Raw genomic sequence first — 15,237 nt, forward strand, 5'->3', positions numbered from 1 at the left:
TCGGTTTCGGACGAAGAAAACCGGGAGCACGCCACCTCCGCACGGCCAGCCTCCCTCCGTCGCGTGAATGGCTAGAGGCTAATTTTCGGTTTTATCGGTGAGTCGGTTTATTAGTGGAGTTGAAAGCCGAGCCATAAACCGAACACGGAACAGAAGAAAAAAAAAAAAGGCAAACAACAACCGCTGGCCAAAAAAAATCGAACTCAGAACAACCGTTGGCTGGATACACCTGGCTACCATCCAAACACGCCCACGTATTCTCTTCGAATTTAAACTCCAGCGCAGTGTAGTTAGCACTAGCATGCTAAGAAGATTGTGTTTCATACAACTTGATGGTCTTTGATTAGATCTTTTGGTGTGTGTATTTAAAACAGAGACTGAAGATCTACTACTTCGTTTCACTGATAAAAGAAAAGATGCAGACCGATCGTTCACACACACACATACACACACAAGAACACCGCCCTACAAGCACATCAGGAACTCCCTAAAGCTACACTAAATACTTTCTGGAAAAAACAAAAGCAAAATTCTAGCATTTTTGTGCCATCGTGCAAGCCACCTGATCCGATCGGACTGTTAAGCTTTGATACATTTGCTACTCATTACATGCTGATCAACTACTGAACAACAGATCATCCTCTGACTCATCTTCTGACGATGATGGCGAGGCCGTACTGTCACAAGTGAAACATGAGAAATCAGAATGTAGCTCACAAATCCTATCTTACTATAAAGTTACCCCCACTAGCTACTTAAGCTTAACATGCAAGGATGCCACATCATCATCCACTAACAAGATGCATGCCATATCATCATCCACTAACAATCATCACATTTAAATATCATGCAAACATGCTATATCTTTATAGAGCTTTTCAAAGACAAACATGTTAAATTATCATCCAATATAATTCACATAATGTTTCAATGTATATTTTTATTATGTTTTATGATATCATATATACTTATATAGTTCATCATCACTTAGTTAGTGTTTAAATGATTAATTTATGGTCCAAATTATCTTTCTCCTTTTTTCCTCAAATTAAGTCATATCACATCAATTGTTTTTAGCCTTTAGATGATTAATCTACGGTCCAAACTATCTCCCTACTTTTCTTCTTCCATAAAGTTAACCTCCTTACTTTTTACGTTTGAATCACCATTCTACATACTATTTAAATTTAAATTATCATAAGCCACATTAATTTACTTAATCTGATGTTATCTAGCTATCTTACACGTTATTTTTTTTTGTTGTTATCATACTAAATTCCCGCAGCAATGCGCGGGGTTTCACCTAGTACTACAATTTTGAAACCCAGTCGCTAGAAAAATGAAATTATTTCGGGACAGAAGGAGTACTAAAATAAAAAGTGGTGTAGCGACAAGCGAGAGACGATGAACATACATTGCTTTTCGGTTCTGCCACGACCACTGCAGCCACTTCAGTCGAGTTTCCTTCGAATCGAATCTCTTGAAGACGGTGCGGCGTGTTCGTGACCTTAGTAGCTCTTTGGCAAGATGATACTGCTCCGAGTTCGCGTCAACCCCGTCCTCCCTTAAGATCTTCAGCATTTGAAGTCTCTCATCTCGCTCTCTCTGAATTCTGTTGATTGATTGTTGAATTATGTTGGATATGCGACCGATGTGGTATTCGATGAATGATCTCTTCTTCTTCTTCTTCTTCGGTTCAAGGCTGTCAACCACTTGCTCCTTCGCGTCCTGCAATTCCTGTTCATTCAGGCAAGAATTTTGAAAATACAATCAGTAGACTAGACTACATTTTGTGATTTGGATGAACAAAATTTGGGTTGTGCGTGTCTGAATGCAATTCGCACGAACCTGTGCGTAATAACAATACTTGATCCAAGTTCAGCAAGACTGGAAAAAAGTAGCACATACAAGGGAACATGAAAAGCTAGTTCAGTCAACTACGTACCATTCTAATCGAAACAAATTCATTTTTAACTTTAACAGGAAAAGCTACTTTCTGGTTGTCTTATTTTCCAGCAATTCAATTTTTTTTCAGGTAGAAAATACATCGGCATGGCCTCCACATTCCATTTCAGTGTTGTGTATGGGCAGTTTTTCTTTCCTCAATGCATAGTTGAAGGAATTAAACAAACTATTGAATAATTTGATCCAATGGCTGCAAGATACTTGCCGTAGTAGCGCGGTGGAGACGACGAGCAGGAGTTGAACGCAGGCTGTAGCGCGGCGGCGGTTTAGGAGGCGAGCACGACGAGGTGGAGGACACCGGCGAGCTCACCCGCCGGCGTGGTGCCTGGCGCAATCTCTGACGGTTGGGAGGCCTCATGGCCGTCGACCTTTGTGATGCCTTAGGCGCCAACCTCTGCTTGCAATGTAAATCTGCAGGGAAAGAAGGATTTTTTTGGTTGGTGATATTGGGGCTGGATTGTTTGCAGCTAACTGGAGCAATGATTCACCTGTGCATTTTGCATAATGCTATGTTATTTACTAGTAATACACAATGTGTGGTTCATATAAACAAGTTCAGCTCTGCCAAACTGCGGTTGTACTGAATTAATGGAAAACAAACTTGGGCTGACACAATGGCTCAACATTAACTAAGCAAAGTTGTGCACTGTCATACATTGATACATACATTACTGCGTGATGCAACTTCAATTGGCACTAAATTAAATTGTGAACCGATCGAAAGAATCAAGTGGAGCAGAATCTTGGATCTCCAGCAATGCACATTGGACCAACGACAGAGTACACATGCGTTTCTGCCGAAGGACAAAACGCTTATCTTGCCTGAATGGGGTGTTACCTCGTTCCGGCTGGGATGTGGTCACCGGACCACCGGCGCCGGCGACGGAGCAACGGCCGGCGCGGCGTTCCGCCGTCGAGGGAAAGATTGAGTGGGGGATTGGAGCCGAGGAGGCGCCTGTAGCAATGGAATGGAGTGGTGGTGGCTTCTTGAATAAGCTTTGCCCCTCTCTAGAAGAGTCGGCGGCTTCTTCCAGAATCCACAGACTTCTCGTCTGCAAGCAGTCATAGTTCAAATTTAAACTTCAACAAACTTAAATTTTAAAGTTCTTTTGGTTTTTTAATCATAGTTGATTTTTTACGTTAACTTTAATACCAGTTAAATATAGAAATATAAAAAATTTACTGCAAACTTTTTTCTTCGTTTATTTCTCAACGATAACTCTATCTCAAATGATTGGGGTATGGTGACAAAATTTGAAGAGAAAGAAAAAAAATAATTTAAAAAGACACTTCTAATATTCGAAATTGTTTGTGACTTGGAATATGGCCAAAATTTGTCAGCGTTGGGAGATTTATTATGCAATTGATTAGGTCTATAAAATGTCCCATATCTCTCTCAAAATTCAAAATCCATCCATTTGCTCCATCGTTATATTATTTGACAAAATTACCCATCTCCATTCTTTTACCTCCCATCAACTTTCATAACTACTCTCAATCTTAAACCAGAAGGACAAGAATTACTCTCATCATAGTGATTACTACAGTTTTATTGTGCCAACCCTTGTAAACCTTCACAATTTTTTTTTTAGAGTTGTCACTCACACGTTCATCAACTAGCAAGCACAGAATAGCCCGCCACAATCACCTAAAAAGACTAGAGCCCAAAAATACTATTTTTCTTCGTCCCGGAAAACTTGTCGTTTTATGGTTGAGTGAACAAATTAACTACAAGTAAAAATTACCATATTACCCTTATTTAATCATTGCATTTGTCACTTCAGATAATCACTTCTAGTAGACCATCTATCGCATTATACACACATAGATAGCACTAGTAGTGGCACGGTTGTATAGGGAAATAGTATGCCAAATAAATCGATGGAATAGACTAGGCTCAGCTCGTTGGTCAAGATGCGGTCAAGATGCTAGAACGATAAATTTTGTGGGACATTTTTTGAATAGCGGAATGACAGGCTTTCCGGGACGGAGGAAGTATTCCACTTACTAAATACCAATATACCTAAATCTGAGAAAAATATAAACCCATACTAGTCGAATAAAAACTACATTTTAACCCTACATTTTATCTGTTTATCTTCTACACTTTGCACCTAACTAGCCCCTTGTTTAGTTCCAAAATAATTCTTCAAACTTCCAACTTTTTCATCACATCAAAACTTTCCTACACACATGAACTTTCAATTTTTTCGTCACATCGTTCTAATTTCAACCAAACTTCTATTTTTTGTGTGAACTAAACACACCCTAGTTCGAAGATAGAACACACAAGCTCATGGGTGTGTTTGGCTGCAAACTGTGGCTAGTAGCCATTGGCTGTGCGCCGCAGCCGCATACACTGCGTGTAGCAGCAGCAGCTGTTTGGAAACTTGCAGCCAAACACAACCCATATCATCAGTACTTGAGTCGGTCTCACTGCTTATAAAAAAACATGCAAATCTTCCCCGACCTCTCATTCAAGAGTTGCCTTTATGCAATAATGTTGGCTGCCATAATCAATTTTAGTCTTTTTTTTTTTTGTCTCCTCTCTTAAGAGCTATCACTCATTTCATATAGGTTGCTTTATTGTTTCTGATTGCGTTTTATACCACTTCTCTCATACTATACTCAGATATGAAATAGGGAAGATGGATAAATTTGATAGGTTTCGTGATAGCGATGTCAGTAATTTGACGAGTTTTGTGATAATGATATATATGTAGAATGATGTGTTTTTTTTACTAAGACAATTCATTAGTACTCCCTCCGTTTCATAATGTAAGTCATTCTAGCATTTTCCACATTCATAATGATGATAACGAAACTATATAGATATATATGTCTAGATTCATTAACATCAATATGAATATGGCAAATGCTAGAATGACTTACATTGTGAACCGGAGGAAGTAGTTGATTAATTAAATGCCAAATTCATAGTAAGCCATATGATAGAAGATTGAAAATTTGTGAAAAAGGGAAGCAATTTCGCCTCGTTTTTGGATGAACACAATCTTAACCAAGAACTTCAACTCGTGCGCCCCCAAAAAACCCCCACCTTTCTCTTATCCCCTCTATCCGCCGCTCGCCGGCCATCTCCCTCCCCCACCACCACCACCACCGCCGCCTCCTCTCCGGCGAGATGCTGACCTGCGGCCGCTTCCTCTCCTCCTCCGCCGCCGCCTCCACCCCCTCCCTCTCCCCCTTCCGGAACCTAACCCTCTCCCTCCTCCGCCGTCCCCATCTCCGCCTCCTCTCCTCCTCCGCCACCGCCTCCGCCGCCGCCACCGCCGCCGCCGCCGTCGAGCCCGACACCAAGGGTAAATATCCTGAACCTTCAAACTCGAGGGAACACCTCGCGGTTTGACAGCGAGAGCCGTTCTGAGCTGTGGGTGTATGGGTGGTCGCAGGTGGCGCGGGTGGCGGCGCCGCGAAGCCGCAGTGGAAGGCGGCGATAGACTTCAAGTGGATCCGGGAGAACACGGACGCCGTCGCCGCCAACATCCGCGACCGCAACTCCGCCGCCAACCTCGACCTCGTCCTCCAGCTCTACGACGAGTACCTCGCCTTGCAGAAGGTACAGGAGCCTGTTAATTAATTGTCATTTGCTACTGCTGCTGTTTGTAGTTTCTGAGATGCTGCTCTTGCGTGACTGCCTGCAATACAAGTTGGATGGATAAGATTTAAGCTTGCGCTGTAAAATTATAATGCAAAGCTCGTGATTCGCAAGACTTTTAAACTGTTGGATAAGACTTTTATGGAGCTTGTCATTGACTCATTGCTGCTGCTGCTGTTTGTAGTTTCTGATTCTGCTCTTGCGTGACTGCCTGCAATAGAAGTTGGATGAATTAAGATTAAGCTTGCACTGTGAAATTATATTGCTTTAGTTTGTGATTTCCAAGAGTTCAATAACTGTTCGAGATGATTGATAGAAAAATTTGCAACTTTCGTGTGAACTTAGACATGAACTGGTTCTTAACTGGCCTATTCATATGGTTAATTCATTGGCATGTGTTATGTTACTTTCTGACTATTAGTGAGTTGTGCCTATTGCAACCTTGTAATTTTGGGGGTAGCAAAATATTAGGAAGAACCAAAAATTGAAACTAGAAACTACTCTTTTTGGCCAGTAGTCATGGCTATTAATTGGTTATTTCGTTGATTATATTGGATCACTGATTGATTCTGCTTTACTGATCTTGTGAACTCAAAATTACTCATGGCTTCATGGACTTATCCTTGCCTGGACGACACTTTTGTTTATGGCGTAAATATGATACTGTGTTACTGCGATTTAACCTATTTTGGCATCAATGTCTCATTGTTCTACCGAAGACACGTGTGTATCTGCTTGTGTGTATGCTTGCAGTGATTGAACATGGTTATTTAATTCTGGACTGAGATATGGTGGCAACAATTCCTAATTATGACAGATGGCAGGAAGTTGAACGGCTCCGAGCTGAAAGAAATGCAGTTGCTAATAAGATGAAAGGGAAATTAGAACCATCTGTGCGTCAAGCCCTTGTTGAAGAAGGTAGAATGTTTATGAATTTATTTTCTAAAAAAAAATGAAACAGCGATACCAACATAGTAAATTTTTTTTATAAAAAAATTGGATTGTTGCAGGCAAGAACCTGAAAGAAGGGCTTATTGCCCTAGAAGAGGACCTTGTTCAGCTGACTGATAAGCTTCAACTAGAAGCACAAAGCATTCCTAACACCACACATCCAGATGCTCCTGTAGGGGGTGAGGAAAGTTCTGTCGTCAGAAAAGAGGTAGTGGGATTTCTGTGTATGTAACTCTGTCTTTTCAGTTTGTCCAACTGCTAATTTTCTTTTACTTGAATAATGCAGGTTGGTAGTCAGAGAAACTTCAATTTCACCATTAGAGATCACCTTCAGCTGGGAAAAGAACTTGATTTGTTTGATTTTGATGCAGCTGCTGAGGTATAACTGCCACAAATCAATGTTAAACATAACTTTGCAGTAAGTTGTTCAATAGCACAGTTATATTTGAACTGGACAGAAGCCATTACCTGAACACTAACTCAAAGATGATCTACAATTGTAGCTCCTATATGAGCAGTTGTACTTCTTTTCACTTGTTCATTTTACCAAGGTTGTATACTGTCATTTGCAGGTTAGTGGCTCGAAGTTCTACTACTTAAAGAATGAAGCTGTTCTGTTGGAGATGGCCCTTGTTAATTGGGCCATCACTGAGGTCTCAAAGAAAGGTTTCACACCACTAATAACTCCGGAGATTGTAAGGTCATCTGTTGTTGAGAAATGTGGCTTCCAGCCAAGGGCCCAAAATACTCAGGTATATTGATCCAAGATACCTTTACATCCTGGTTAATAGATGAATTCAGCTTTTAGAGCTGGTTGTGTTAGGAGGATCTTATGCCCATAATTTCAAGAAAAAGGAGAGTAACTTTCTCTAGGATATGCTTTTGTGCTGTATGATGTGGCATGTTAAAGTCGTAGTTGGCTCCTAATTTATGAATTCTCTCCTAATTACACAGGATCAGATCAGCTATTTTGTCATCTTTATTTTCATTACATGATTTGGAAATTTCATCGATCTTTCATCGTGTGAAAGTAAACATTTATTTCACTAGTTAACCTTCTATTGTGTTTCTGTAGGTTTATTCGATCGATAACAGTGATCAGTGCCTCATAGGAACTGCAGAGATTCCTGTTGGCGGCATCCATATGGACTCTATACTCCCTGATTCTGATTTGCCTCGAAAATATGTAGCCTATTCACATTGTTTTCGCACAGAAGCTGGTGCCGCAGGTGCTGCCACTAGGTATGCATATTTTCTTGTTCTGTTAAGATTATGCATTGGAAATTGCTGTCTCCACTGATTTATGTAATTTGATCACAGTATGTTGATTACATATTGTATAGATGTGTGAAGATTTGTTCATTGGTTATTCAAAACTTTGAGATACTCCCTCTTTTTTTTATTTGATGTTGGTTAGTTCATTTTTGAACTAACGAACATTATGTAAAAGAGAATGGAGGGCGTAGTTTACAATTCTTGTATGAAGTTGCTAAGTTTTGGTCACTGCATCCTGAACAGGGGCCTCTACCGTGTACATCAGTTTAGCAAGGTTGAGATGTTTGTATTTTGCCGGCCAGAGGAGAGCGACAAGTGCCATGAAGAACTTATCACTATTGAAGAGGAACTTTATGCATCACTTGGACTTCATTTCAAGTATTCCCTGATCTTCTGAATTTGCATGTCATTATAATTTAGAGGCAACAATATCATGCTCTTTCTTGCAGAACTTTGGATATGGCGACTGGGGATCTGGGAGCACCGGCCTACAGAAAGTTTGACATTGAGGCATGGATGCCAGGCCTAGATAGGTACGGTGAGGTAAGAAACATTACTCAAGCCCCCTGCTTTTGAACTTATATTCAATTTGAAGCAATTGCCCTAACTTTTCCTAATCGAAACGAACAGATCTCGAGCGCGTCAAACTGCACAGACTATCAGAGCAGGCGGCTGGGCATCCGGTTTCGCCCATCACCTGCAGATCCTCCACCGGCGAACGCCAAGAAAGGAAAGGGCAGCTCAGGCCCAACACAGTTTGTCCACACGCTCAACGCGACAGCGGTTGCTGTTCCTCGCTTGATCATATGCATCCTGGAGAACTTTCAGCAAGAAGATGGAACGGTTGTGATCCCAGAGCCACTGAGGCCCTTCATGGGTGGACTTGAAGTGCTCTCCCCGAAAACCAAATGATCAGCTTGAAGGTCACCACGTTTACTTCGAATCTTGTTTTTTTTATAGATTTACAGTCTTTTTTTCCCCCGAGGATATTGGCAAGTGAATGTGCAGAATTTCAAAGAAATCTGTGGTCGATTCCAAATGTTCCATGCGAAATTCGTGGCTGTTAGTTGGCCACCGATTGTCGATTGTTGTTTTGGCAACATATCCAGGTTAACTATTTCCTCCTTGTCAAAATATAGCAAACTTGGAACAAACTTGGAATGGATATATAGTCCAATGATTATGGACAAGGGGCTAGCCAGATTCTTTGGACTAGTATGCTTTCCATCAGTTTTAATAGTTTGCTATATTTTGGGATGGAGGGAGTAGTTGAACAAACTCAGTATTACACTTGTAGTTAACTGGTAAACTCCACATATGCCCATTGTATTGGATATCCCTTGCGAAATATTTCCTCCGTCCCAAAGTATAGGGTTTTTAGGTGGATGAGACATCTTAATATTATGAATCTGAACAGATTTAGTACTAGGATGTATTTTATTCACCCAAAATATCTTATACTTTGGGATGGTGGGAGTATTTGTCCACGGGAGAACTATACCGGAGTAGTTTGTGCTAGAACAATAGTACTAGTGCTTTGTCAGTTTAATATCTGTTCGTTTACGGCTGTGTTTAGTTCAGCACAAAGTTTGGATTTTGATTGAAATTGGAGATAATGTGACTGAAAAGTTGTGTGTGTATGACAGGTTAATGTAATGAAAAATGACTAAAGTTTGGATCCAAACTTTAGATGTAAACACAGCCTACATGATGCGAGTTATGCGGCTAGAGCAGCCAGCATTTTGAAATCATCAACCATGCTGGCAGTTTTGCTAGCGATTGATTGGGCCACGTGGTGTGCCAAAATTTGAGATAATTATGCAAATTACGGTGGTAAAAAAAAAATCTTTTCCAACGCGCTCGCCTTCTCGGCCCTTCGAGGCTGTCGAGAGCCACGCTGCGAGGCCATGGAAACTTAAAATAACAAAATAAAAAATAAAAAAATAACAATTAGTAGTAGTTAAGTTCCAGATTTCACACTGCAAACTTAAAAGAATACAAATGGATCGATAGGAATTTCATGGTAAACAGAGAAAAAGAACAACAAAAACAAAATCTAATTTTAAATGAATAAAATAAGAAGCACAAAGAGAAACTTAGAAAATATTGAAAAAAAAACAAAATTGTACGTTTAAATACTAAGCTATATATTATCATCACTTAATCTAAAGCTGATCGTCTCCGCGTCAGCTGATTGGCTAATAATTCACCCGTCAAATTCGTACACTTATCCCTTACTGTGCTGTGGAGCAAGCTCAGCAAGCTATTAGAGCATTTTACTTTGCAAAATTATAATGGCATGGTTCCAATTTACCCTTTTAGTTTTGAAGACCATGGTGGTGACGGTGCATAGGTGAGTACAAACACTCTCTCTCACTGCTTAAAAAATAATTTTCGCATACTAGGGTCATTTATTTTTCTAGACGAATATAACATTTGGTACCATTTCCCTGCATGCAAAATCAGGGACGGGGGACGATATGGTCGTCCGCTTGCGAAGATCCATCTTCACAGGCGGACGACATAAGGTGACATCATGCATCTTCCCAGGCGGAGCCTTAAGGCATCCGCTTGGGAAAATGTAGGATTATCTCAGGCGGACATCTTAAGAGCTCCGCCTATACAGTATATTTATCACGACCACGCGTTGAGTCCCCCGCTATATCTTTGATCGGTTCCCCATGTGTACGTTTACATCGCTTGCACACACATTGTCACTTATACTACTCCCGTACAATTTCAGCTACAATTTGTTGATTTCTTTGTGTTGCAATCCTGGATCTCTATTGATTTTATATGAATAGATTAGATTTTGTTGACAGGTTAAAGTTATTAATTTATCGGTTACTCTGTTGTGTGAATTTCGATAGATACTCCTCAGTTCTGACTGAACTTCAGCCTAGAGCATCAGACTAACCAAAGGCAGACATCATTAAGGCCCCGTTTGGTACAGCTCTAGCTCTCAACTCCAGCTTACCTAGAGCTGGAGCTGTGCCAAACGGTATAGAATCTCTATTTTTTAGAGCGGAGTTGGGTGAGCTGCTCCACAAATTTGTACTACGGGGGTGGAGCTGGGTTTTTACTGCTCCACAGCTCCACTCCACCCCAAAAGATCCACTACCTTTTAATTTTTTAGCCTAATTACACCAAAATGCCACTCAACAACCCCTCATACCCTCTCTCTCTTCCCGTTCTCTCTCCTCCCCATCCTCCTCATAACAGCCGGCGTTGGCGGCGGCCGGCGGCTCGATGGTGTCGGAAGGCATGCAGTCGGCGGCGGCGGCGACGCACGGGCGGCAGCTGTAGGCGCGTAGGCATCGGCTGTGCGTGGGCGGCGGCGGCAGCAGCGGCCGGGCGCGGGAGGCGGGGCGGCGCGTGTGCGGCGGCGGCATTTCGTCGAACACTTGGGTTGACCGCCGGCTGTGGGGTCGGGGGCGAGCGACGGCGGCGCGCGGTCTAAGCGCCGGCGGCAGCGGCGGTAGGGCGATACCAACCAAGTGTTCAACGAATTGCCAACAAGGAATATGGTGGCGTGGAGCTCCTATAGGAGCTAGCTCTCACTGGAGTTGGAGGTTGGAGCCCTACTAAATGGGGCCTGAGTTCTGACTCTGATTTTCAGCTTAGATAGTCAGACTAGCCAAATATTTTTTTCATTTTTTTACTCCAGTTAGTTCATTTATGGGATGAGGAAATGTTGGCATGTTTGTGTAAGATCTCACTGACCCCAAAATGTGCCTGGTTTTCTGTTTCTTTTTTCTTTTTTAAAAAAACTATGCGCCTACCAATCTTCCAGTTCCCAACCTGAAAGAAGCAGGCTAGCTCTAGAAGAGGACCCTGTTCAACTGACCATAGGCTTCAATTCAACTAGAAGCACAAAAGTATTTATTCATAATACCACGTATCCTTTAATTTATCAAAGATTACAAGTAATAGATTAACACATATCTTCCACACGGAAAACGGAGCAATAGATTAGCATGTGATTAATTAAGTATTATCTATAAAAAAAACTTAAAAAATATATTAATATGATTTTTTAAAACAACTTTCGTGTATAAACTTTTTGCAAAACCCGTACCATTTAGCAATTTGAAAAGCTTGTACGAGGAAAACGAAGGAGATGAGCGAAGTGATGGGAAAGAACACAGCCTTGCGTAATTCGTGTCGAATTCGTGTCAAGTTTTGGCCTACTACCACTTGTCGCTTGCTGTTTTCGGCAGCGTATAATCCAAGTTAAAACTATCCAATTCGAACCCCCGCCTTGGATGATTCCGATTCCGATTGCGAGTCTGGAACAACACGAACCCACCTCAAACTCGATCGATCTTTCTTCTCCTCTTCTTCTTTTCGACGAAACAAATCCTCCAAAATCTTCACGCGAGGCGCAGGTTGAGAGATCCACACCCATGGCCGGCGGCGACGAGGAGGGCTCGGGCTCGCGCTCGCCCAGCAAGGCGGCTCCGGCTCCAGCTCCGGTGAAAAAGAAGAAGACGAAGACGACGACGACGATCTCGGCGATGGTTCCGCTGCCATTAGCGGAGGTGAAGTGGATCCTCGCGCAGAAGCGAGAGCCCTACACCAACCCGGACGACATCGAGGGCTTCAAGATCAGCAGCAACCCCAACAACGACAACGACGACGGGTTCCCGGGGGAACTCAAGGCGAGCTGCAGGGACTCCGTCCGCAGATCGAACATCCTCCGCAAGGTCGCGGACGACCGCTTCTTCGAGTACCAGAGCGAGGTCAGGGCCGCCATGGAGTCCAGCGGCCGCTTCTTGGTCGACGCCGGCTTCTTCGAGCGCAGGGCGAGGGGTCGCGCCAAGCTTAACGAGGCATGGGCGAAGTTGCGCGATGGCCTCCCGCTCTCCGACTCTGACAGCGATGCGGATGAGGAGGATGACGAAGACATGGCATTGCTGGCTGCGATGGGTTTGGAATTCGATTGAGAAGAGAAATCGATTTAATTATTATCATTATTACCAATGCCATCTAGTAGCATATATTATGTTTTTCAGTGTTCTATATATATCTATCTAGAATGAGAATTATCAATGCTATCTGTTATATTTGTGACTATCCTAGATAGAACATGAACATGATGGGGAAGTGAACTTACCAATGTGTTATTAACTCTGCTATATATATCTATTTATAGTCCATCTGTGTTGTCAGTCCTAATATACTTGTATGGTATTGTGGTTTATCGACTTTCACAGTTCCAACAAGGAAGCTCTGCAACACTTTTCTTGCGCTTCCGTTAATCTTGTTTCTTGTTCAGGTGTATTTCTTCACGAAATTGTTTGCCCTGTATAGAGTTGTTGCCTATGAACTAGACTGGAGTATGCTCAACTAATCTTTAGAGAGCCTTGTATAGTTGTATGCATGCTCTAGAATTCTGGATAAATCTAAGACCCTCTCCTGCACTAATTCAAAGAGCGAGACTATGCTTTGCTGGTTTGTTCTCGTGGTCTTGTCAATCACACTACTTCATGGAATGGACTACTGATGTTTGATCATGGTATGTTGGATGGTTGGTAGTAGATTATTTTCCTCTTGAATCAGTCAGTCCTTACTAATTCGCTACTACTTCAATGGCACGCATATGTGTTGGTAGCATGTTAAAGTTATTAATTTATCCCCGCAAAAAAAAGTTATTAATTTATCGGTTACTCTGTTGTGTGAATTTCGATAGATACTATCATACTACTCACTTTTGACTGAACTTCAGCCTAGAGCATCAGACTAACCAAGACAAGACATTATTGAGTTCTGACACTGATCTTCAGCTTAGAAAGTCAGACTAGCCAAATATATATTTTTTATTTTTTTTACTCCGTTAGTTGATTTATGGGACGAGGAAATGTTGGCATGTTTGTGTAAATCTCATTGACCCCCAAACTGTGCCTGGTTTTATGTTTCTTTTTTATTTTAAAAAAAACTATGCGCCTACCAATCTTCCAGTTCCCAACCTGAAAGAAGCAGACTATAAGAGGACCCTGCTCAACTGACTATAGGCTTCAATTCAACTAGAAGCACAAAAGTATTTATTCATAATACCACACATCCAGATGCAATATCCATCTGATTTTCCTGAAGGGGGTGTGAAAAATTCTGTCTTCAGAAAAGAGGTAGTGAGATTTCTGTGTGCCTTCCACTGTCTTTGCACTTCGTCCAGTTGCTGATTTCTTGTTACTTGAATAATGCAGGTAGGCAGTCAGAAAAACTTTAATTTCACCACCAGAGATCATTTTCAGCTGGGAAAAGAACTCGATTTATTTGATCTTGATGCAGCTGCTGAGTTATAACTGCTTATAAATCGTAATTCAATAGCACGGTTGTAGTTGACTAGACAAAAGTCATTTCCTGAATGTTCACTGAATAAATTATCTTGTTAATGTTCCTTACAATTCTGATGCTGCAGCTGCATGACTGTCCATAAAAGATTTGGATGAAAAAAAAATTACCACTTCCATATGAACTTAGACATCAACTGTTATTTTTAACTTTCCTGTCAATTTGGTTAATCAATTGTCATGTATTACACTAGCCCATTTTCTTACTATTAGTGAGTCGTCCCATTGCTCAAAATATTAGAAGCGGAACAAAAAATTTAAACTAGTTACGCCTGTCTTTGTTTGTCCAGTAGGCATGGCTATTGATATGTAGGACCAGACCACTGCTAAACACTGCCTTACTGATCCAGCGACCAAAAAATTACTCATGGTTTCATGGACTTATGCTTGCCCAAATGGCACGTTTGTTTATGGTGTTAATATGATACTGTGAATTAAACTGTATTCAGTGTCTCATTGTTCTGCTGAAGACAAATGCGGTGTCTGCTTCATGTGTCTATGCATGCAGTAATTGAACATAGTGCAATTTCGGACTTTGAAATGGTGGCAGCAATTCCTAATTGTGACAGATAGCGGGAGGTTGAATGGCTCCGAGCTGAAATGGTGGCAACAATTCCTTATTGTGACAGATAGCGGGAGGTTGAATGGCTCCGAGCTGAAAGAAATGCAGTTGTTAACAAGATAAAAGGGAGACTAGCGCATCAAGCCCATGGAAGAAGGTAGAAAGGCTATGGGACTATATATTAATTTTTAAGAAATATCAAACACGAATACCAACATAGTGTTTTTTTAAGACATGTCAAACTTTTTCCATAAAACAATACCTAATTTTCTCAACTCAAATACTACACATTATTCATAAAAATAAAATTCCCTACTCCTACAAATTGCCTAGCCCTCAGCACACATCAACCCCCTTCCAACTATTTCAATCACCACACATCAATCCCCAACCATCACCACACATCAATCCCAAATATAGTCTCAATTCTACAAATCAACATGAATCAAATGGAGCAAGATTAATATGTCTCTTCCACACTACATCCCCACCCACATTATCCAATTAACATCCCA

General features: G+C 41.5%; 3 protein-coding genes across 3 annotated transcripts; 2 read left to right on the plus strand and 1 right to left on the minus strand.

Annotated features, from left to right (window-relative positions):
* Nucleotides 1–267: 267 nt before the first annotated feature.
* On the minus strand, nt 268–2,938 carry LOC127755320 (uncharacterized). Its single transcript, XM_052280977.1, has 4 exons — nt 2,804–2,938; nt 2,171–2,376; nt 1,415–1,737; nt 268–677 (listed from the first exon to the last, which is right to left on the minus strand). The coding sequence occupies exons 2-4, from the start codon at nt 2,321–2,323 to the stop codon at nt 617–619; spliced, it is 537 nt and encodes a 178-aa protein (XP_052136937.1). The 5' UTR covers nt 2,324–2,376; nt 2,804–2,938; the 3' UTR covers nt 268–616.
* A 2,065-nt stretch (nt 2,939–5,003) lies between these two features.
* On the plus strand, nt 5,004–9,714 carry LOC127753699 (serine--tRNA ligase, chloroplastic/mitochondrial). Its single transcript, XM_052279111.1, has 10 exons — nt 5,004–5,285; nt 5,376–5,542; nt 6,406–6,499; nt 6,592–6,740; nt 6,819–6,911; nt 7,105–7,284; nt 7,608–7,774; nt 8,051–8,185; nt 8,257–8,350; nt 8,438–9,714. Exons 1-10 carry the CDS (start codon nt 5,108–5,110, stop codon nt 8,717–8,719), a joined length of 1,539 nt encoding a protein of 512 aa, XP_052135071.1. The 5' UTR covers nt 5,004–5,107; the 3' UTR covers nt 8,720–9,714.
* Nucleotides 9,715–12,084: 2,370 nt separating this feature from the next.
* On the plus strand, nt 12,085–12,926 carry LOC127755482 (uncharacterized). Its single transcript, XM_052281157.1, has one exon. The coding sequence runs from the start codon at nt 12,214–12,216 to the stop codon at nt 12,751–12,753; it is 540 nt and encodes a 179-aa protein (XP_052137117.1). The 5' UTR covers nt 12,085–12,213; the 3' UTR covers nt 12,754–12,926.
* Nucleotides 12,927–15,237: the final 2,311 nt, after the last annotated feature.

The sequence above is a fragment of the Oryza glaberrima genome, chromosome 11 (assembly GCF_000147395.1).
Source record: "Oryza glaberrima chromosome 11, OglaRS2, whole genome shotgun sequence".
NCBI lineage: Eukaryota > Viridiplantae > Streptophyta > Magnoliopsida > Poales > Poaceae > Oryza > Oryza glaberrima.